The sequence below is a fragment of the Anastrepha obliqua genome, chromosome 2 (assembly GCF_027943255.1).
Source record: "Anastrepha obliqua isolate idAnaObli1 chromosome 2, idAnaObli1_1.0, whole genome shotgun sequence".
NCBI classification, from domain to species: domain Eukaryota; kingdom Metazoa; phylum Arthropoda; class Insecta; order Diptera; family Tephritidae; genus Anastrepha; species Anastrepha obliqua.
Window position 1 is genome coordinate 96,175,999 of NC_072893.1, and position 24,264 is coordinate 96,200,262.

General features: G+C 37.7%; 1 protein-coding gene across 4 annotated transcripts in view; it reads left to right on the plus strand.

Annotated features, from left to right (window-relative positions):
- Window positions 1-24,264, plus strand: part of LOC129238984 (uncharacterized) — a 166,228-nt gene that overhangs the window by 126,898 nt on the left and 15,066 nt on the right. For all 4 annotated transcript variants that reach the window (XM_054874236.1, XM_054874237.1, XM_054874238.1 and 1 more), the window contains exon 4: window positions 10,115-11,225. In XM_054874236.1, coding sequence (XP_054730211.1) covers window positions 10,115-11,118 — 1,004 coding nt within the window. In that variant the 3' untranslated portion in view covers window positions 11,119-11,225. The remainder of the gene's footprint in view (window positions 1-10,114; window positions 11,226-24,264) is intronic.

Below are 24,264 nucleotides of genomic sequence, written 5' to 3' on the forward strand. Positions count from 1 at the left end.
CTCTTTTTATCTGTATATACAGATTCTCTTAAATATGCATAAATTCATGTTAATAATTGGCGGCGATTTTTTCTCCAAAGTAACGTATTTGTCATTTAATTAACAATTACGCTGATGACCTAGTAGTTTATGTATTAGGCTGGCATGAGGAAACCATTTCGGATCGCATGCAGCAAGCCCTTACAATAATAAACAAATGGTGCACGGAAAAAGGGCTCTCCATTAACCCATATAAAACAGCACTTGTACCGTTTACTAGGAGAAGGAACATAAATCTCAAATGTCCGACCCTTAATGGAACAACACTTCAACTCTTACGTGGAATTCCCATATTGAGAGAGTTACTTCAAAAGCCACAAGGGCATTCTTTGCCTGCACAAGGTTTTTTGGTAAGACATGGGGACTAAACCCTAGAATGACCTTCTGAACATTCACCACAGTTGTGAAACCCATAGTCACTTATGCATCCTTAGCATGGTGGCCCAAGGTCAAGCAAAGAAAGGCAGCAAACGAATTAAACAAACTGCATCGCCTGATATGTGTTGGTATTACAGGGGCTATGTAAACATGTCCCACGGATGCATTGGGTGTGCTCCTGAACATACCACCGCCTCCAATCTTGATTGAAAGGGAAGCTCGCTCGAGTGCCTTAAGATTAAAAGGTATATCTGAGCTTAAAAGTGGGGATATGAAAGGGCATTTAAAGATCTTAGAAGACTTCCTACATAGTCCCATTCTTCAAAGGGATGATATACTATCACCCAAACCAATACTCTTCAGGAACTTCGAAGTTATAATTAACTAGCAAACCCGGCCCCCTTCGCTGGGCACACTAAAATAGAATAGATATGGTTTAGAACAGAAAATATATGCTTTTCATATTATTTATTTCTTTATTCTTTATTCAAGCGCTTTGGCATTAACAATATTTTTTGTTTTTGAGTAAATATAAAATATAAATTGAAAATCAGGAAAAAAGAAGATTGTTTTTAAATTTCAAATCAACGCATATGATCATCCATGAATTTTTCGTTTCAATTTATATGTTTTATTAAGCATTGGAGCTTTTTTAACCATTATCCATTTATATTTTTCAAAAAAAAAAAACGAAAAAATTTTTTTTTCCACGAACACATAATTTCATTCGGATTTCACATTAAATTCTCAAATTTCGTAAGAAATTATTCACTGTTCCAAAATCCACTCCAAAAAAATTCACAAACAATTTTTACATGTTGCACTTACTTTTTCCTTATGGCATCCAAATCAGAAAGAAATATTGACACATTGTAACTCACACTGTCAATTTGACAGTTCAGTTCCGCCCCAAGCGTTAAAAAAGTAAGCGACATTATGGCTGGTTCAAAAGAACGATGTACCCGTTGCCAGTGCTCCGAATTACAACCACATTTTACGAAACACATTTTCAATACTTACTTAACAATGTGCGTAAGTTTGGTTTAATTCGGTGCAAAGACACGGCGGGTCCACGTTTTGGCATATATTTCGAGACCCTAGTCATCAATAGGTATGAAAATTACCCCGTATTAAAGCACTTATCAACAGCTTTCATTTGATACCCATATTGTACATACACGTCCGAAGGTTACCCGGGTCCACGTTTTGACCTATATCCCGAGGCCCCAGTCACGTAGCGGCATGAAAAATACTTTGTACTAAAGTAGTCACCAACAGCTTTCATTTGATACCCATATTGTACATACACGTCCGAAGGTTACCCGGGTCCACGTTTTGACCTATATCTCGGGACCCTATCTACCAATAGGTATTCAAACTATACGGAAATCATCTTCAATACCTACTTAACAATGTGTGTAAGTTTGGTTTAATTCGGTTCAAAGACACGGCGAGTCCACGTTTTGGCATATATTTCGAGACCCTAGTCATCAATTGTACTAAAGTAGTCACCAACAGCTTTCATTTGATACCCATATTGTACATACACGTCCGAAGGTTACCCGGGTCCACGTTTTGACCTATATCTCGGGACCCTATCTACCAATAGGTATTCAAACTATACGGAAATCATCTTCAATACCTACTTAACAATGTGTGTAAGTTTGGTTTAATTCGGTTCAAAGACACGGCGAGTCCACGTTTTGGCATATATTTCGAGACCCTAGTCATCAATAGGTATGAAAATTACCCCGTATTAAAGCACTTATCAACAGCTTTCATTTGATACCCATATTGTACATATACAACCAAAGGTTACCCGGGTCCACGTTTTGACCTATATCTCGAGACTCCAGTCACAGAGCGGCATGAAAAATACTCTGGACTAAAGCATTCACCAACAGCTTCCATTTGATACCCATATTGTACATACACAACCAAAGGTTACTCGGGTCCACGTTTTGACCTATATCTCGAGACCCCAGTCACAGAGCGGCATGAAAAATACTCTGGACTAAAGCATTCACCAACAGCTTCCATTTGATACCCATATTGTACATACACGTCAGAAGGTTACCCGGGTCCACGTTTTGACCTATATCTCGAGCCCTATTTCCAAAATAAAATATAATCCATGTTACTCGTGGATGATGTAGCTTTCGAATGGTGAAAGAATTTTTAAAATCGGTCCAGTAGTTTTTGAGCCTATTCGTAACAAACAAACAAACAAAGTTTTCCTCTTTATAATATTAGTATAGATGAACGAACAGACTGGAGAACTAACTCTATCACTTTCAAACCTGACGCCCAGCTATGGTTTACTGATGGGTAAAAATTGGAAAATGGTAGAACAGGGGCAGGAATCAACGGGCCCAAATTCAAAAAATCGATTCCGATGGGATCCTACCCAACAATATTCCGGACAGAAATACATGCCATTGAAATATGTGTGAGAGAATGCCTTAGCAGGAAAATGAGAGGTACTCACATCTACTTACTTTCAGATAGCCAAGCGGCTCTAAAAGCACTTCTGTCAAAAACTACCACCTCTAAATTGGTAAATGATTGCCTAAACCTTCTCAACACGTTAGGGAACCTCAACATAGTAACACTAGGTTGAATTCCGAGACATGAAGGACATGAGGGAAATGAAATGGCTGATGACCTTGCAAAACAAGGAGCAAATATGCAACTTACTGGTCCTGAGCCTTTATGTGGACTCACAAAAGGCCCCATTAATGGATTCCTTAGGAAATGGGAAGAAAGAAAATTTGCCGCACACTGGCTAAACTGTGCCGGTCAGCGTCAAGCCAAACTATTTCTAAGTCTCAACAAAAGAATATCTGACAAGCTTCTCTCACTAAGCAGAGTAGATCTGCGACTTTTAACAGGATATCTTACAGGTCACTGCAGCCTGAGGTATCATCTAAGCAATATTGGTCTATCTGAGACCAATGTCTGCCGATTTTGCGAAATGGACATAGAAAGCTCAGAACATGTGCTTTGTTAATGTCCTGCGTTGGGCAGACAGAGACTTCATCATCTTGGTGGCATCGTAGTATCTCCATGCAATCTTTGGAACAACAAACCCAAAATTGTGCTAAAAGTTTTAAAAAGCCTAAAACTCTAGGGTTACAAAAATAGGCCTTTCACAATAGATCAGCTCTGGTCGCAGTGCGTAATGGCCTTCTAAGAATAATAACAATTAGAATCTTTATAAGAGCATTTATACATGATACATAGATACTGGATCGATTTCTTTTAACAGCTACGTTATATTTCTAAGATTGTGATTTATAATATAACGACGATCGGTCGTTTGTGTTGGAGCCGACGGGCTCGCATGAGTTCTTGTATAGGAAGTACATTTACTTCGCTGTAGCAGTGTGTCTCTGTCGTTGCATAGTACTTTCTGCTGACCTTTGATATTTCTTCTTTGATGGTGCCCGGTCGGGGCGCACCATTTATTATTCTTAGAATTTTAGATTGCTGTCTTTGTATAATATTAGTGTTCGATTTTTTGGCTGTCCCCCAAAGTTGTATTCCGTAAGTCCAGATAGGTTTTATAATTGTTTTGTAGATTTAAACCTTATTGTACAAGGACAAAGGTGAGTTTTTGTTTAGCAGCCAGTGGAGTTGTTTGAATCTAGTTTTGATTTGGTCCCTCTTAGTTTTAATGTGATGCTTCCATAGTAGTTTGCTATCCAGATGTATACCTAGGTATTTCGCAGATAAGGATATAGGGATAGGAGCTCCATTTATGGTGACGTTTCTTGGTATGAAGTTCCTTTTGTTGTCTATATAACCTGCTGCTATATTCCACGAGTCGAACCATTCTTAAGTTTTACGTAAATGTTTGTTGCATCTTCTTTGTAGCCTTCGCTAAGCTTGCATGTCCGTAAAGTAAAACTGTGCCATCTGCGTATGTAGCCAACATTGCATTTGCTTCAGTGGGCACTGGTATGTCAGCAGTGTATAGATTGTAAAGCAGTGGTCCGAGAACGCTACTCTGTGGAATTCCTGCTGTCATTTTTCGGAGTGATGAGGTATTGTCGTTAAACTTAGCGTAGAAATGTCGATCCGTTATGAAACTTTCCAGTAGTTTGCATATATTGTTAGGAAGCACTAGTTTTAACTTAGTGATCAGTTCTTTGTACCAAACCTTGTCAGATGCGTTTTCTTTGTCCAAATGAATGCCAACCAAAATTTCTTTGCATCTAGCTGACATGCAAATAATGATGCTGTTGCTGGATCCTTGTCAGGTTTGGGAATAGCAATTATTTCAACTATTTTCCAAACCTTCGGAAAATATTTAAGCCTAAATATAGCGTTAAATATGTTGCATATGTCGGTTATTGCGCGAGATAGTAGTTGTTTTAATATAAGTCCTGTGATTTGGTCAAATCCAAGGGATTTTTTTGGTTTTATATCAGTCTTTATTATATTTTTAGATTTCTCGTGCAGTCACCGATCTTAATTTATAATCTTGAAAATGAGTTCGCTCTGATTCAAATGGGAAGGTATTCGCATTGTAGAGCTTGAAAATATTTCTGCGTAATAGTCTGCTAGTGTTGTTGATTTTTCTTCATTCGTTCTTGCTCAGTTTACGTTTTCCTTCCTCATAGGCAGTTGGTGAATTGTTTTGTTTAGAAGCTTTTTGGTTGCTTTCCAGATTGAGTAGTTAGTTTTTTTGTTGATGATAATTTTTTGAAATAGTGAGAGATGCCATTTTCGGACTTTGCTTTTAAGACTTGTTTTAGGTTTTTAGTTGCTCTGTTTAGTTTTAGTAGTTTTATCTGGGGGATTCCAAAACAAGTTTCTTAATCATAGCACAATTAGCGTTTTTTTCGTGGATTATGTCTTTAAGATAAAGTGTTGACTTATGAGCTCCTTCTTGTATGATGTCATTAATGTAAACTATTGAGCTTTCGATGCCAGCACTAGATTTTAAAGCAATGTGTAATTGTAGATTTAAATCTATATAATCACGAAATGATTCCCAGCCAGTTTTTTCATTTGCTAGTTTATTAGGTTTTCTTGCCCTACTAACTTTTTCCCCGTAGATGAAAGCTCGAGTAGGCTTTTTATTTTGAAAAGATGACAGTCAAAGTTTTTTACGACGCAAATATCGAATAAGTCAGGTGCTTTATTTATGTCAATGGACAAATATGTTGGATCTCTCTATGTGTTTTCCTCTGGAAATTGGATTGCTTGTAAGAGATTTTCCGCTTTTTTATTTGTTATTTTTGAGCCCCAAATTGTATGCTTTGCATTAAATTCCCCGGCACCTATGAATCTATCACCGAGACCATTAAAAAATTGAAAGTATTGCTCTCCAAAAATTTTGGTGTTTAGATTGGCTGTAAAGTGCCGAGATTGTGAATACACTTCTTCCATCACTGATTTGAATATTTGTAGATTGGATATCATCTTTTTTGAAGTGTCCCGCCTCTGTGAATTTCATGGTATATTTAATTATTATTGCTGTTCCAGCATGCCCTGTGTCGTCTGCGTGGTTTGTATTTATTGTATTGTATTGGAGTGTGTATCGCGGAATTTTTAAGCAATGTTTTTGTGTGAAATGCGTTTCTGAAATAAGTGCTATGTCTATAAAGTTGTCGCTAAGGAATTGTTTTATTTCATAAGCGTTGTTAAACAATCCGTTTGCATTCCAGACAAGGATTTTAAGTTTTTGCTCCAGTTTTGCCAAATTGGGTCATCAGCAGAGTATTTATTGCACCTGTTTGAAATTTGTTGAATTAACTGCTTTATCATTTCCTTTATTTCTCCCATTTCATCGTTTTGGTTGTTGTTAATGGGAGTTTTTACAGATAGCCCTACTCGGTGTTGGCGTAGATATGCGAATGTGTGTTTTTGCATTGTTTGGTTTCTGGACCAGGTTTTGTGCTGCTGCATCGGCATAGCTGATATCAGGTATGATTGCGTGTGATACAGCATTTTATGCCTGTGTAGCAGGATCCTGGACATTATTTGTTTCATGGCGTAGAGCTGGGAAACGTTGTATTTTGAAAACCTTATAGATTTAGCATCCTTTGTAACTTGTGTGTTGTTGTCACAGTGCAATCAAGTGATTTGTGTTTACCAGCACATTTAACGCATAGGGGGTCTCTAGTGCAAAAGTTCCTTGTATGAGCATACTTTTGTCAGTTGCTACACTGAGAGATGGTAAGTTTATGATGTGGGGGTTCAATCAATTACTTTGGTTTGTAGCAGTGAAGTTATATTAAATATTTCTTTATTGTGGTTTTTTTTTTTTTTGTTTAATTTCTATAAAAAATAGTAGCAGTGGTTTATTTGTATGTTTTTATTTGATGATATAGACCTGGTGTATATCATGCCAAAGTTCACTACTGGCGATTTAATACCAAAAATGTCCACTGGAGGTCCATTGAACATCAGTAAAAGGGGTAGGAGTTTATTTTGACAGCCAGACCAATTTAGTGTCCAAAGTAAGTCAATGAGCTACAGAGCTCATCAATATTTTTATTGCAGGGTAACTTAATCCGGATTATGATCAAATCAGGTTAGTTTCAGATATCAACTCGTATCATTTTTCGATTTGTCCAAACATTAGCGAAACAGTTGTTAAACAATTTCTTTCAATTTTTGGAATATTTTCTCTTTCTTTACTCGATGTTTTCTTCGTACTCTTCTGTGGTAGCGTATCGATAAACAAAAAAAACCAATCCACTAAGCAGCTGAGAAAGGTACAGCAACTACAAAGCGAAGACTTTTAGCAACGGCAAATAGTAGCAGCTAATATTTAGTAACAGTAATATAGGGTGGGCCCTATAGCGTTTGCTTTTTGAACCACCTATTTTTTTGAGAATGGTAACACAAATGACATGTCAGATGTGCTCATAATTTACTTAAAGGCTTGACATTTACGAAATGGGACGCTATGCAAAATTGGGAAACATTGAAAACCTATTTCCAAAGTGGTGAGTCTTCTTCTTCTTTTCTGATTTTCACATCGGTGACTACGTCAATAAGCAAACTTGTCGGATTTGGGGCTCAGAAAATCCTCACGTTATTGTAGAGAAGCAAATGCATCCACAACGAGCCACTGTTTGGTGGGGGGGGTTTGGTCTGACGGCATCATCGGACCATTTTTTTCGAAAATGAGCGAGGAGCCGCGGTTACAGTAAATGGCGAGCGTTACCGTGACATGCTCAACGAGTTGTTTCCAAAAATTGAAGAGGATGACATGGACGATATTTGGTTTCAACAGGACGGTGCAACTTGTCACACTGCCAAAGTTACACTCGAACTTTTGGCTACCGTTTTTGTAAACCGAATAATCAGCCGAAATTCCGATATCAATTTGCCGCCTCGGAGCTGTGATTTAAGCCCGTTGGACTATTTTTTGTGGGGAGGCATTAAGGACAAATGCTATGCGAACCATCCAGAGACAATTGATGCTTTAAAACACGAAATCGAAGTTGCCATTCATGAAATTGGAGCCCAAACAATCGAAAATGTGCTTAAAAATTGGGTTGATCGAATGGCCTACTGTAAAGCCAGTCGTGGCAGTCATTTGAACGATATTAATTTTCATTCATAAATGACAATGTTCAATCTTCAAAATAAAAAAAAACGTTTGAAAAAATATTGATTAGATTTGTTTTTAGAGCCGATTCAAAAAGCAAATTGTACATGGCCCACCCTGTACATACATATAGCAGCTAATAATAGCGAAAAAAATTATCTCAATAAGAATTAAGTGAAGAAATAATTAAGTGAGAGTTAGAATAAATGGCTATAAGCGAATTGTCAAAATGTAATAAAAAATAGAACAGCTAAAAAGAAACTGTCTAGCTTTGACTTGATCAAATTGAAAGTGGTAAAATAACTACCAAGCAGAAGTACAATAAAATAAATAGAAATATATAACTGCCCAATATCTATTCTGTAGCCACCGTAGCCGAATTTGTTGCTGCGGTAGTCCCCCGTTCGAAACCACGTGCATGAAACACCTCTTGATAGAATATAGTCGAATAATTCAAGGTGCTCTTTACTCACCAAAATAACTCGACTCTGTTCTCTAGGTAAACCTAAGATGAAGCTGCGTTGAGCTAAGTGTATGTGCCTTTTGTGGCAGTACCAGGCCGAAATGTCTATTCCTTCTTTTCGCTATGGCATCGCATTCGAGAAGAAGATGTGCTGGAGTTTTTGGGAATTGATCGCAAAGACGACAGGAGTCGATGAACCATATCCCGAGTCTATGGAAATGATTGCAGTGAACACCAAATGATAGAAAAAGTTTTTTTTTTCAAATAACGTCGTCCCTCTGCAAGCAATGGCAAACCTGACTGTATTTCTACCATGAAACGGCTCCTCATAAAAACTAGCTGCCCTTCGGAGATAGCACGAAACGGTTTGTTCATCGATTTGTGGAAAATATAAAGACTCATACCGCATATAGGAGGGACAGCTCTGCCAAACACCCAACAAAGGGTGGGTACACCCTTTTTGGGTGTTTGGCTGAGCTCCTCCTCCTATTTGTGGTGTGCGTCTTGATGTTGTTCCACAAATGGAGGGACCTTCACTTTCAGGCCGACTCCGAACGGCAGATATTTTTATGAGGAGATTTTTCATGGCACAAATACAATCGGAGGTTTGCCATTGCCTGCCGAGGGATGACCGCTATTAGAAAAATGTTTTTCTTAATTTTGGTGTTTCATCGAGATTCGAACTAACGTTCTCTCTGTGAATTCCGAATGGTAATCACGCACCAACCCATTCGGCTACGGCGGCCGCCAATTACATATATTTAATATCCGTTCTGAGAGAAATTAGGGAAAACATTCACAACTTTTCACTTCACGTAATATTTATGAACAAGAAGGTGAGTAGGCCACTTGAACGCTCAGGTAAATGTTGAGGAAAATGTGCTACGATTTGAGATTCCTGAGAAACGGTGCTGGATTAGCTCAAACTCTGGACACTTGGGTTCAATTCTTATATATTAAAGCAAAGTACATAAATTGAAAGCTTCTGAATACAAATACAATATTTACATGTAGAAGAATTATATCTAAGCAAATTTGTACAGTATTTGAATCACGCCAGCAACACTAATTAAACACAAGCAAATGCCTTAAGGGGCAAAGAGGAGATGGACAGATTGATGACATCTGCAAACAGTATTTTATGCGAATGTGTGCACGCACGAAAGTGCTGGCGATTTAATTCCTGATTAAATTTGTTAGAACGTCGACGCTGTACAATGTTGTGTTAATACTGTTCGCAGTAGTACTGTTGTAGTAAATATTTACACAAATACTTTAACACTAACGAGATAATATTTAACGAGATGCCACAATAAATGTCCGCATGCAAATGTGGGCAAATAAAATATTGCGTTCGAGAGTGTGGGAGGATATGTTTAAAATGAATGGGAACTGAGTTTTTTTAAATCTGATAGAGGTTGAGGAAACGCTTGCGGTAAGGTGAGAGGGATATGAAGATAAGAGTCAACGGTACAATATGAGGCTAATATTATGGTTGGTTTAATTTATTTTACTGTGCGTTGCATGAGTTTTCTACTGGAGTCGTGGCACAAAATTTTATTCAAACAAACCTACCCACTCAGCTATTACTGCTGAATGGCAGTGATACACCAGCTTTGCCTCTGAATGTGTGTTGATGTTCCTCTGTATTATTTTTTCTCCAGATACGCTCCACATCAAATACCCGCATGGACCGTCCGCAGTTGAAATAAATCGTCTCCTCAGTGCAACATCAACAACAACATTGGACATGTCGCCTATCGGCAAAGGTGGCCTCGGCAGTGTAGGTGGTAGCAAGTGGCGTACAGACTTACAGAGTAGTGAGGGTCAATTGGGCGGCGGTGGAGGACGTACCGGCGAATATCAGCCTGACCTTCTCCCCGCGTACAGCACCCACAAAGCAGTCAACAATAGTAACAGTAACATTAATGGCCATGCCAACAATGCGGCCAGCAATCAGCAAGGACAGCTTTATAGTCCGATAAAACCAATGAGGGCAGTAAATCTACACGATGACCAGCAAATGTCACAACAACAACACCAAAAAACATTGCATGAACAACCCAATGTGGCCAAAAGTAAATATAATATCAATGCGCAAGAATATTTGCAGTCCAGGTATGGTGCCGCAAGCAAACCCAGCGAAAAGACTTTGCGTCGAGGTGAGGCGATTGTTGTGGCAACGACGACCAGCATCGGACTCACCAGCACTGGTTCAATGCCAACGACAACTGCGGGCGCAAGTGTCGCGACGCCACAGGCGGAAAGTGGCTTTTCGACGCTACAACGACATAGTAAATCAGTCGCACTATCGCCGCGTACACCCACCGACTCACACTCTGTAACAGGACATAGCAACAGTAATAATTATGGGTATGAGTACCGTCAACCTCCTCCGCCACCTTACAATTCTGCACATCGTACAGCCAGTGGCTTGCAGCTGTTACAACGCCGCACCAGCATAAACAACGAGCAGAATAGTGAGCAGACGAATGCGACAAAAGATCTTGGCTATCGGGAGGCATTGGTCGGCAGCAACTATACTAGTGGTGGTAGTGGCGTGGGTGACGGTGCACGTCAGACCATTGTGACAGCATCCTCATCACTGCAATTCCTCACCACAACTGGCTATGGTAGCAATGTGGCGCCACAGCGACAACTACTTTGATCATCGACGCAAGCGGGTGTGCTGAGGTAGAACATTGGGCGGCTGCTTTAAGTGGCGCTCTGAGGTGTGGTGGCTTGTACAGGCGGTCAATAATTTGGAAAGAAAAGGTGAGTGAAAAGCAAAAGTAAATTTATGAAAGAAGGTCGTTTTATCTAGTCAAACTAATCTATGTTGAGGATCTAACAAACGATAAAATATTTACATACCTGCAATTTATAGCAAACTGTGTAGTTAGGTCCTTTCTATAAACAATTTGGAATGATATTATTGTGAAATTTTTTTAGTTTAAAATTAACGCTATGATGTGCAGTTTTCCATATTACTCCACCTGCTGTTAGTTGTAGTACCAATCATGTCTTGTGCGCGTTTAGTCGCCAATTCAAGTTTTAGATTCTTTCTTCATAAACTTGTCAGTTTTTCATTTTCTGCATCATTACCAATACCTCCTGACTTTAATAGATTGTAAGCATCTGCGGTATTTGTAACAGACTTCTAGATAATCGTTACTGGCTTTAGAGTCTTGCTTGCCACTTTATTGACAACAAAAAAAAAACTACTTTTGAGGGTGTGAGGTACAATGCACTTGTGACCTTTACCACCATGTTAACTGCAAAAGTTTCTAACCGAAATATGCGAATACATACACATCAAAGTGTTTCGAAACCATAATTGTTTTGCTCGTTCAGTCCACTGAAGTACGAGTATAGCCGTAAAATAATGTGGCCCAATCATCGAACTATACTTTCTTTGCAAGATGCTCAGTTAACAGAGTAGATATAAATCGCAAATCCTCTAGACCCGAAACTGATTGGTACTTATTTCCTTAGAGGTAGGAACAGTAAAAGTTTCTTAGGCTCAAAGGGAACTTTAGCTCAGAAGCCAAAGGATCAACACCACTATCGGTTTCAGTAGACTTACATGAGTATAACTCCTATCCCTAAATAAATATTCAATGCAGCTGTTTCGCTTGGTCAAATAAAAAAGGCGGTTATGTGAAAGTCATATCTAGTAAATAAAATATTATACATACAGCTGCAAGTCCTGTTTAAAACTTTTGTTGGTCTTCTATGCTGCCCAAGGTTTATGAACTATCAGAATGCTTTGGGCTAATATTCATGCACATATATATATAATATATAACAACAGTTAGTTAATTTTTCAAGAATTATATAACTGCCTGCTCAACACACGATTTTCCTTGCCTTTCCAAGGCTACGTTGTTGAAGGAAGTTTGGCATTGCGCTGCGATACTCTCTCTTTAAAATGTAAGGACCAATTGTTTTGTTTCTCAGTTATCAAAGCTGAGGTTATCGAAAACTCCTTCGAGCCTTAAACGGCTAGAAAGTGGTTGTTGTTGTTGTTGTAGCAACTTAGCTTAGCAACAAGCCTTTCAGTGCCATGTAGTTACCGATCGTCTTCGTCGAGCTCATGTAACGGTAGGCCTAGGAAACTTCCTGTTTCGACAGGTTGGGTTCAGATAGAAAGAGGTGTTGGTGAGTAGGCTGGGACATATGAAAAGGCGGTTAGTATCGTGCGGGGTGCCCTCACATGCTGGACATTTGTGAACTATGCGATGGAAATCCAAAATTCAAATGTGTTAACTTTGTGTTTGTTGTTTTCAAGGTAGAAGATACATTGTCTCACTATCGCTCACTGCTAGTTTTATCCACTGCTCTTCGTAATCTAACATTCGTTCGAATATTCATGGACGTATTTATCCAGCTACAATACGATCCTTAAGAGTTAGTGAATTCACCACTTTGGCAATGTTTTTATGTTCTAACACCGATTTTATTTGTTTATTTATCCATTAGAACTTTGTGCAAAAACCACTCAGTGGGTCCTTGGCCTTCTTTACCTTCTGCTCAAATATGAACGAGACGGTATCAATAAAACGGTCCGCGGATGACATATGACAAAAATAAATTTTTTGTTTTTTGGTAGGACTGTTATAAGCTTAGATGGCAAATTTCAGCGTGATATGTTACATAGTTTGTTTTCTGTGCTACTGTAAACAAGTCAAGCTCGAGTGTGTTCTTCGAATTCTCTTTTATGACTACAATTGTCTCAAAATGTTTTCCACCCAGCGGCAACTTGAGCTTGGGAAACAGGAAAAAGTCACATGGAGCCATATCAGGCGAATACGGTGCTTGTGGAACGATATTAACATTATTTTTGTTCAAATAATCGCGAACAAGACGTGATGTGTGAGCTGGTGCATTATCGTGATGCAAGAACCATGACTTGTTGTCCCACAATTCCTTCCTTTTAAGACGAATGATCTCGCGCAAACGCTTTAAAACGTCTAAATAATATTCAGCGTTAACCGATCGGCCTTGCGGAAGGAACTCCGAGTGCACCACACCTTCGTAATCGAAAAAAACAGTCAGCATAACCTTAATTTTTGAGCGACTTTGGCGTGGTTTTTTGGGTTGATGTACGGCCCTCTTTAAACGATTTGTACCACTGGAAAACACGTGCACGCGATAGAGCAGAGTCCCCATAGGTTGTCTGCAACATTTTTAAGGCGTCTGAAGCCGAAATTTTGTTGGAATAACAAAATTTCAAACAAATTCTTTGTTCAACTTGAATTTCCATCGTTAAATTCGAAGAACACACTCGAGCTTGACTTGTTTACAGTAGCACAGAAAACAAACTATGTGACATATCACGCTGAAATTTGCCATGTAAGCTTATAACAGTCCTACCAAAAAACAAAACATTTATTTTTGTCATATGTCATCCGCGGATCGTTTTACTAATACCGTCTCGTTCATATTTGAGTAGAAGGTATATCAATTGCACGAGGGCCATCAATTTATCTTACCTTAAGTGTTGGGTGATACTCGATGATTTACCTAATTTTGTAAAAGAAGGACCAAAATTAATTTTTTTTTTGAAGACCTTTTTTACTAAATTAAAGAAACAAAAAAATATTTAAGTGATGGAAATCTTTATTTGGACAGCATACGTCTTGTGTGTTTGTATACTACAGCTGTCTAGTTCACAAGTGCCAAATATGATTGACGAATAATGCAATTTGCGAAAATTATACAATTATTTATTTAATTTATTTATTTATTTTATATAAATAGTATATAATTAGTAATTCTAAGGTCTTTTAATAGCATTTCAACAATATTATATTATATACAACTGGAATATTTTTGACATGAAAGTTTCTTAATCTAAATTTTCACACCAGTTCATTAACAAATCAGTCCAATATATTTAACTTAACTATTATAATAAGAAGAAAAGAAGTAGTGGTAAAAGAAAATAAAAGAAGGATTTAGAAAAGAAAACACAAAAGTAGTAATTAGAGAATATAGGGAGAAATTTAATGCCCTAATTTAATGCAATCAAAGACTTTTAAAGTAATTATAGACTTGTGCCCTGAAGTTAAATCTTGAGTTCCACACTTTAACAGCGTTAATGAAAAATAATCTAGGTGATGCTGGGTAATTAAATATTGGAACGATGAATTTTTTGAGTCTGCGAGACCTTACTGGTATCAACTTCTCTGTCAGGTAGGGAGGTGACTTCAATAATGTAAGTTTGCACATAAATATGCAATTTTTAGCAGACAAATAACTGTTAAGGCAACAGCCCAGTAAGTTTATGGCAAGCGGTGGAGTCAAGTTTGCTGTATACCACCTCAGAGTAGGTAATGAGAGGTATATTTAGTTCGAGAACTAATTTGCGCCTCGTTTTCTCTGGCGTGAAGCTTGCAGAGACTCTCAGCTTACGCAATGTAGCATAAATATTCCCCACAACTCTATTTATATGGTATGCACAGGTAAGTTTTGTGTTAAGAATAAACCCCAAATTTTTTACCGTAAGGGAACTAGTACCTCCACAATTTAGGGATATTGTCAACAAGCACCTCACTATTACATATAGGTAAGACATATGACTTTGATGCGTTCAAACATAAAGAGTTTGCATTAGACCATACAGAAATAGCAGACAAATCACTGTTTATTTTGTAACATAAATTTTCAACGAGAGCAATACGACTGGACAATTACAATTATATATCATTAGCATACGCGTGGATATTCACATAGTGACAAAGAAGTGGACCAAGGATAGACCCTTGCGAAAGACCAGTGTGTACATATCTAGGCTCAGATGTTAATGTTTTAGTCTTAACCTTCTGCGTTCTGCCACCAAGGTAGCTGGCCATGAGCTTCACCGCACTGTCTTTGAAGCCGAAATAGTGTTTAAGCTTCAAACATAACAATTTGTGATCCACTGCGTCAAATACTTTAGAAAAATCAAGTAAACAAAGTAGAGTCAAGTCACCATTGTCAAAACTAATTCTAATATCGTCTGGTATTTTAACCATTGGTGTCGAGCAACTGTGACTTTGTTTGAAGCCAGATTGTAGTGGAGAGAGTAGACGATTATCCTGTGCAAATGATGAAATTTGCGTGGCCATCAAGTTTTCGCAAACTTTGGAAAATGTGGGCAGTATGCTGATAGGACTACAGTCACCAGCATAAATAGCATTTGCCTTTTTTGCGACTGGGAAAACTATAGCCTTTTTCCATACTGATGGGAAACATGAACTAGTCAAGCAATGGTTTGTTATATGGGTATGGGGTCCTCTTATATATATATTGGATGACTATACGGACGAATTTTAGAGATGCCATCATCGCCTACTGCATTAGACTTTATTTTGGATAGAGCTTTCAGGACATCTACCTCACTAACTGTCATAAATTGGAACTGTTCTTTGTAACACAAGATGTGAGAGGGTAAGAGGAAAGCAATAAAATAAAGGAAGAGAATAAAATAACATAGAATATGTAGAGCATAAACTTAAATACATATTAGACATTCTGGGCAGCTATAAAATAGCATTAGGTGGCTGCAGCAACTGCATTTTTAATGCACTCAATATTAGTCTCCCTAACTGATTTGCATTTAGGGCGAACGCGTACATACACATAACCACGAATAGTAGTAATTACCTCCGATAGGGTAATTAATTTTGCGCCACCCTGTACTAACTTCGCTAAGCACAACTGTTCCATCTTATCTCAATGCTGTTAGACTAACTCACCTAACCCCGATGTACCTACTTACTTCGTCTTAACTCTTGGCCCGCTCTGAAATTGGATCAAATATTTTTATTTTTATTTTTTTAAATATTGATTTTTGCCCTTTCCTGTATATCTACGTACATATGTATAAGAAAATAAAAACAAGTTCAGACAACTTTATTTCAGTTTGATTTCATTTATTTGAATTTCTTTGCACAATTTATAAGCGAATCTAAGTAATGCTTGACCTATTTTTTTATTAATAAACGAGTGCTAGTACGAAGTTTGAGATCCATGGAAACCTTTTTAAATTTTGGAAAGAAAGTTTTGAGGAAAGTTTTGTAGGAATGTTTTGAGTGGCAACATCGGTACACAAATATGTATACATATGTACAAATATTTATACATATGCTCAAAATAATAGGAGCACGATGAATTACTAAGTTTTAACTCTTTTTTGTATATTAATATACTATTTTTTTTTTTAATATTTTTGTAAAAGTACTGTGCACTCTAACCGAAAACCAAATAACTCAAGCCACACCTTAGACCAAATTCATAAAAATTTAATGAAATAATAATTTAAGAAAAAAACCACATAATTTTAAAATTTCAGGATAAAAAAATGTTTTTGAAAAATTTCAAGTACGCGGAATCACAATGGTAGCACACTTTGAAGTATTTTAGATATTCTGATTAAAAAATTAAAAATTTAGAATTTTGTACAAAGTTTGCTGCTTTGAGATATATGAGATTTAATTGTGGATTGTACCATGATAATGACAATAACGTTTCGAAGGCAACCTCATTTCTTCTTCTAATACGCCATGTTATGGTGCTCACACTCACCAACGTATCGTAGTCCCTTTCCGCTGCCCGTAGGATACACAAAATCGAGGAAAACTTATCCCGTGGAAAACAACTGCGTCCTATTAGTTACATATTTGCACAATACTTCGGTTTGTGTGTGTTTGTGTTTGGTTGTATAGATACAATGTTGCCATTGATATATATCAAATATATTTTTGCATACACATCCGCGTTGTTAGTTACAATTTTTCATTGTGGGCCATTAGCGTTTGCTTTTTGAACAACCTATTTGTTTGAGAATGGTAACACAAATGTCATATCATATGTGTTCATAATTTACTTAAAGGTTTGACATTTACGAAATGGGACGCTATACGCTTGAACAAAATTAGGAAATTTTGAAAACCTATTTCCAAAGTGGTGAGTCTTCTTCTTCTTTTCTGATTTTCACATCGGTAGCTACGTCAATAAGCAAAACTGTCGGATTTGGGGCTCCGAAAATCCACACGTTACTGTAGAGAAGCAAATGCATCCACAACGAGTCACTGTTTGGTGCGGATTTTGGTCTGGCGGCATCATCGGGCCATTTTTTTTCGAAAATGAGCGAGGAGCCGCGGTTACAGTAAATGGCGAGCGTTACCGTGACATGCTGAACGAGTTTTTGTCTCCAAAAATTGAAGTGGATGACATGGACGACATGTGGTTTCAACAGGACGGTGCAACTTGCCACACTGCCAAAGTTACACTCGAACTTTTGGCTACCGTTTTTGAAAACCGTGTAATCAGCCGAAATTCCGATATCAATTAGCCGCCTCGGAGCTGTGATTTAAGCCCGTTGGACTATTTTTTGTGGGGAGCCGTTAAGGACAAATGCTATGCGAACCATCCAGAGACGATTGATGTTTTAAAACACGAAATCGAAGTTGCCATTCATGAAATTGGAGGCCAAACAATCGAAAATGTGCTTAAAAATTGGGTTGATCGAATGGCCTACTGTAAAGCCAGTCGTGGCAGTCATTTGAGCGATATTATTTTTCATTCATAAATGACAATGTTCAATCTTCAAAATAAAAAAAAAGTTTGAAAAAATATTGATTAGTTTTTTTTATAGCCGATTCAAAAAGCAAATTTTACATTGCCCACCCTATATAATATGCCAAAGTCAAAAACCACCAAATGCAAATATTTCATTTATCAAAAAATAACATTATTCACCATTGTTTTTAAGTTATTTTAATAAGCATTAAAATTTTCTTTAAATGTTGCTTGCAATTTTTTTTCTAAGTTTATTTTGTAAATTATTTCGAAAGCTACGGAAACAATCCTAAATCCCACGTCAAACTTTTGTGGTACAAATTTGTTGAAAAAAATTTCAGTTTTTTGGCGTTGGATAAATAAAGCATGGCAAGTCCATATGTCGAATATTTTCACATATTTTTAATAGTTTTCATTATAAAAAATTAAAGAAAAATGCATTGTTGCTGCCATGGGTATTGTGACACGCAGAATAGTTGTAAAACATTTTAAATAGGGTAAGGCTTAAGAACAGACCACTCTCTCAACCCTAGTCCCCTATGTAGCTACTACTGTTCTATCGGGTGTTTTTTAAGAGCTTGAAAACTTAAAATGATAACACAAAGCAGAAATATTGTTGACATTTTTTTTTTTTTGTTTTAATCTAGTAGATAATTAATGGACAAAATGCCATCGATGTTTAGCTGACTAATTTTTGGAACTAAAAATTCAGTTAGCATGACTCGATGGCGTACGTCTTTCAACGGAACGATGATACAACCAATGCTCTATGAACTACCAAATCTTACTGGGTATATGTCCGCAAAACTGAAGGAGTTATGTTGCAAAACCTTGTAATTGATCTCCTTGTACAGATGTATTGTAAGAAAAGTTCTGATCGGAATTTAATACATAGGAAGAGTTCATAGCAACTCAGTTCAATTCGAAGAAATCTTTGCCTGGACTTTATAGCGCAATTTTAGACTAACGTCTGCTTGTAACATAGTCTAACAAAAAGAGAAGTGTGAAGAATATAATTAATTAATCTTATTTGTTATGTTGCTTGTTTCTTTGTTATACCTATTCGACTTTGGTAGTAACGTGGATTTTTATACACTCCTTTATATAGGAATTCCGCGAAGCAAGTAATATTACACTCTTATATTTTCATTGAAATGATATTTATTGATGGTATTAAATATATATTAAAAATAAGGTGATCAATAATAAAAAATAAACATTTGCATGCCCAGTTAAAAAATAAATAACAAAGAGAAAATTGCGATATCGCAACAGTGGCAGCATTGCGTGTTCGCCAACGTACACAAGCCAACATAAAAAAAGTTAAAACTTGGTAGTCCTTCGGAATCTATTGTATGCATGTCTCATTCAATAAATGTTTGGTATTTTCATAAAAAAAACTTTATCAATCAATTCCAAAGTTTGTTGGTTGACTTTTTTAATAGTGGTTGACTAAAAATGGTTCAGTTAGTTCCTCTTCGGATAGTCACGTTTACAAAGATCGAAAAAACCAAATAAAAAAAATATTCGAATAAAATCATTTACTCCAAAACCGCAGTGTGCAATAACCGTTTGCTTCTTCTAAATACTTGGCGATATGCTTTTGTTTCAGGCTTTGCACCCCGCTACATGCAGCAAACAGGCAAACATTTTGTTAACGATTGCATTCCGGTATTTAATACACATCTACAGACGCTTATCTACGCACATATACATGAGTGCATTTGCATCTGCTGTTCGCTCATATTTAGGACAGTTCAGCTGAGCATGCAAGTTATTCACATGCGAGAGTGCTCTTGTGCAAGTGCGAGTGTATGTATGTTTGTAGGAATGTGTACGGTCATCTGCAGAGTTTTGACTGCAGAGTTGCACATTTCGATTGCAACGTGAACTGCTGATTTGTCATTGATGCACTCAAGCATAGCAACATTTTACTCCGATACCGTCACTATTTACTCCGATATTTCACTTTAGCTCTCTCACTATTTAGCAGCGCCAGCTATTGAGTCGTATCCTGCTACTAACTATTATTGTCTAGCTGCGGTTGTAGTAGTTGATGGTGGCTACAATATTTGCAGTTGCGCTTATGCGTTTGTATTTGCATGTATGTATGTCCTTATGATTAGATGTGCGAAACGGCGAGAGCTGCAAGAATGCTTTTGATATTTCCTTTGCTGTTGTGTATCAAGCGAAGTGAACTGCTGATGATGTTTCTATTAGACTTTTGCAGCGAGTATCTGCCAAACTGGGTCACTTTTTGTTGCTGGCAATAGACTCCCAAAGCGTCGATGCTTAAAGCGACTGCATTTGTGCATGTAGACGCGCAACATCCGCTGATGCAAAATCCAAGTTCGTTTGCCCGGAGTCTATCGAAGTGAAATTGCAAAAGTTTCTCCGCATTGCACAAAAGCGAGTGCTGTACTATTTTCTGCGAAATGCTTGTGCAGTCTGTGAGGGGGAAAAAATCCTGGAAATGCGTAATTAGTAGTCTGATAGTGCGAATGCCATTTTTTCATACTCTAATTGCTCTCCGAAGGTAAGTTATAGGCAGCTGTGTATAATTTTTCTTTAGTATCTTCTTGTGATTGTGTTTAGCTACTCCAGTCGATATCCTCAGTTCTGATGGAACTGACAGTATAACCAAACGGCATTTTGCGTAGCCGAGCAGCTTCAAATTTGTCAAAGAGAAAATAGGGGTTAGTGCCTTTTACCAGGCGCTCTGAATTTAAAAACGAGTTATTTACAAATTATTAATTTTGTTAATTAGCCTGTGCTGTATTGCAAAGGCATAGACTATAAATAATACTACGCAACAAAATTAAACTTGTTGGCCCGGTATTGAGGTGAAATCAACTGCAAGTGAAAACTGTCACTGTCAGTTGTCAATTTTTTATTTTTTATTTCTTTGACAATAAATTGAATAAGAAAACTAATGTAACGTTACAGTTTAGTGTCGTTTCTAGTCGGAGCATAGGGCGGAGGAGGCCTATGGGTAGTCTGTTATCCCTAGAGGGCGCGTCCCAGATGGCGGATAGGGTCATGCCTTTCAGATGTGGGTGGTAGGAGATATATGAATTACATCCCGCGGACCACACAGGTCGGAGATATAAACATCGTTAAAAAAAAAACTAGCTTTCCTGACGTCTGATTTATCATGTGAGATGCGGTCGAAACCGGCCTTTTTCGATTTTAGCTCATATAAGAAAAATATCTGTAATTTAATTCTTACTGCTTCATTAGATAGCACAGTAGACTAATTACATTTAATTTTGTATCTTTTTTTTCAAATCAATCAAATAGTCTGTTTTGATTTTATCCATCATTTCTGAGATTCATGTAATATTCATTGAAGGCATGCTTCTTATTTCTTTCCATGCTTTTCATGCTCCCACAGAGACACCTTGCGGCTAATGGGTGTTCTGTTGAATAGCCTCAATTTGGTGGTGTCTCAGCCAGAGTTTGTAGTTGTATACGGTGCACTATTTCTCGACTTTCCGCTAGAAATGAGTTTAGCGTGGTGAATGCGTATTGTAGAGCATGATTATGTGCAAACTGAATACTTTGCTATGGCTTTACTAGAATTCCCTCTTTTTCTGCATAGCCGAAACTTTCACTACCACTACCGTATCTTGTATGTAGATTCTTCATGTTGTGGAAAGTGTACGAATACCTTGGGGTTGTGCATAGGCATGCAACCTTTACAATATGTCGGACATATTCACTTAATAATGTCTGTAGCACATAATCTTATGTCGCCTTTTTTTAAATAATTTGATACCCGTCTTAATTTTTTATACAGGTAGAAAGTTACACAGTTCCGCACTTTTTCCAAATATTCACCATTCGGGTTTCTAATATTTATTAGTATGTTTTTCCCCATACAGTTTGAATCATACAAGTATCGGATACCTATTAGGCCATCCTCAAACAATGCTAAAACACAGGGCTTTTCACTGCGCTCTCGAACAACTCAGAATATACGAAAGCAAAAAAAAAAAGACTGTATTAAATGTTGGTATTCCCTATCTATTCCCTCAACACATTTGATGTTCTTGATTTAACTTTCTTCAAAAAGGTTTCTCCGACTTTAATGAGAAGTTAATTTCACCAAAAAACACTGTCTGTCAAGTCATATATATATAAAGCGTTTTTCAGTAAGAGCGCTTCAACTTTTTTTTTGAATAAAACACAAACGGTTTGACTTTTTTAACTAATTTTTTTTTTATTTTCGAGTGTGAACATATACATTTAAGTATGAAATTCGATTTCTTTTGCATGACCACCGCGTGCACGTTTTACGAAGTCCAATCGTTGAACCCAATTTTCGACCACTCTTTTGCATAAATCGGCCGAAATTCCAGCAATTTCTCGTTCAATATTGGCTCTGAGCTCACAAATCGTCGCCGGTTTGCTACTGTAGATCAATGACTTCACATAGCCCCAAAGAAAATAGTCTAGAGGCGTCAAATCACACGAGCGCGGCGGCCATTCGACCGGTCCATTTCTGGAAATAATGCGCTCATCGAACTTACTCTTCAACAAATCAATTGTAGCGTGTGCTGTGTGGCTTGTGGCCCTGTCCTGTTGAAACCACATGCCGTCTAAGTCCATACCATTTAATTGCGGCCAAAAATAATCGTTTATCATGTCGCGGTATCGATTTCCATTCACAGTAACGTGGCGATCGTTCTCGTCAACGAAAAAATATGGGCCAATTACGCCGCCGGCATGTAAACCGCACCAAACAGTCACTCTTTGTGGGTACATTGGTTTTTCGGCAATCTCTCTTGGATTATCTTTCGCCCAAATGCGGAAATTCTGCTTCTTGACGAATCCGCTGAGATGAAAATGTGCGTCCTCACTGAAGATGAAGTGCGCGATATGCATTTTGATTTGAACGCCCGTTTTCATAATAAGCCTGAATAACTTTAACGCGTTGTTCAAGTGTGTAGCGTTCCATGATGAAATGTATACTAATGAAGTTTACAAATGACAAGCGAAAAATAAAAAATATTGCGTCGTTCGCCCTCCCTATCGGAAAAAAGTTGAAGCGCACCTATTGAAAATCGCTTTATTATATGTAATTGGCACTGGCACCCTTCTTGTGTCTGTGTTCTTTAATGCCGGCAAAGGGAATGTAACTCAAACCCTGCCGCTCATATGCCGCGCAGGCATACACACAATGGTGTAAATATTGGGTAGTCGAAAAAGTCTTTTCTTATTTCTATTCAAACTTTAACTAATTTTTTTTATATTTATAATGACCTTTTTTAAACCAAATATGTTCCATTTTGGTCGACCACCTTTTGCCATTTTTCTCCTAGAGACATTATTCCATCAGTGTAACACTTTTGTGGTTTCTCGGCGAAAAACTGCGAGAAGTAATTTTCACAGGCTTCTCTTGAAGCCAACTTTACTCCATTAAGGGAGTTCTGCATTGACCGAAACAAATGGTAGTCCAATGGTGCTAGGTCAGGGCTATATGGTGGATGCATCAAAACTTCCCAGCCAAGCTCTTCCAGTTTTTGCCGAGTCATCAAAGATGTGTGTGGCCTAGCGTTGTTCTGATGAAAGACGACGCACTTTCTGCTGATCAGTTCTGACCGTTTTTTTTCGATTGCTTGCTTCAATCTCATCAGTTGTTGACAGTAAAGAGTATAATCAATCGTTCGAGCAGACTAGAGCAGCTCATAGTGGATGATTCCTTTCCAATCCCACCGAACACACAGCATAACCTTTCGAGGCGTCAATCCTGGCTTTGCGACCATTTGTTGAGCTTCACCACCCTTGCACCATAATCTTCTTCGCACATTATTGTCGTATTTGATTCAGTTTTTGTCTCCTGTTACCATTCGCTTCAGAAATGGTTCGATTTCATTTCGTTTCAGCAAAGAATCACAGATGTTAATTCGGTGCATTAAATTTTTCAAGACAATTCATGTGGCACCCAAACATCGAGCTTCTTTTTGTAACCAGCCTTTTTTAAATGATTCAAAACCGTTTGATGATGAATGTTTAGTGCCTTGGCCATGTCATGGCAGCCTATGTGACGGTCCTGGTCAATCTTTTCCATAATTTCATCGACTTTTTCAACGATAGGTCGACCGGAGCGAGGTGCATCTTTCACATCGAAATTTCTAGTACGGAAGCGAGCGAACTTTTGTTGTGCCACACGAACTGACACAGCATCGTCTCCGTAAACTTCACAAATTTCATTGGTGGCTTGCGTGGCATTCTTCCCTTTTTT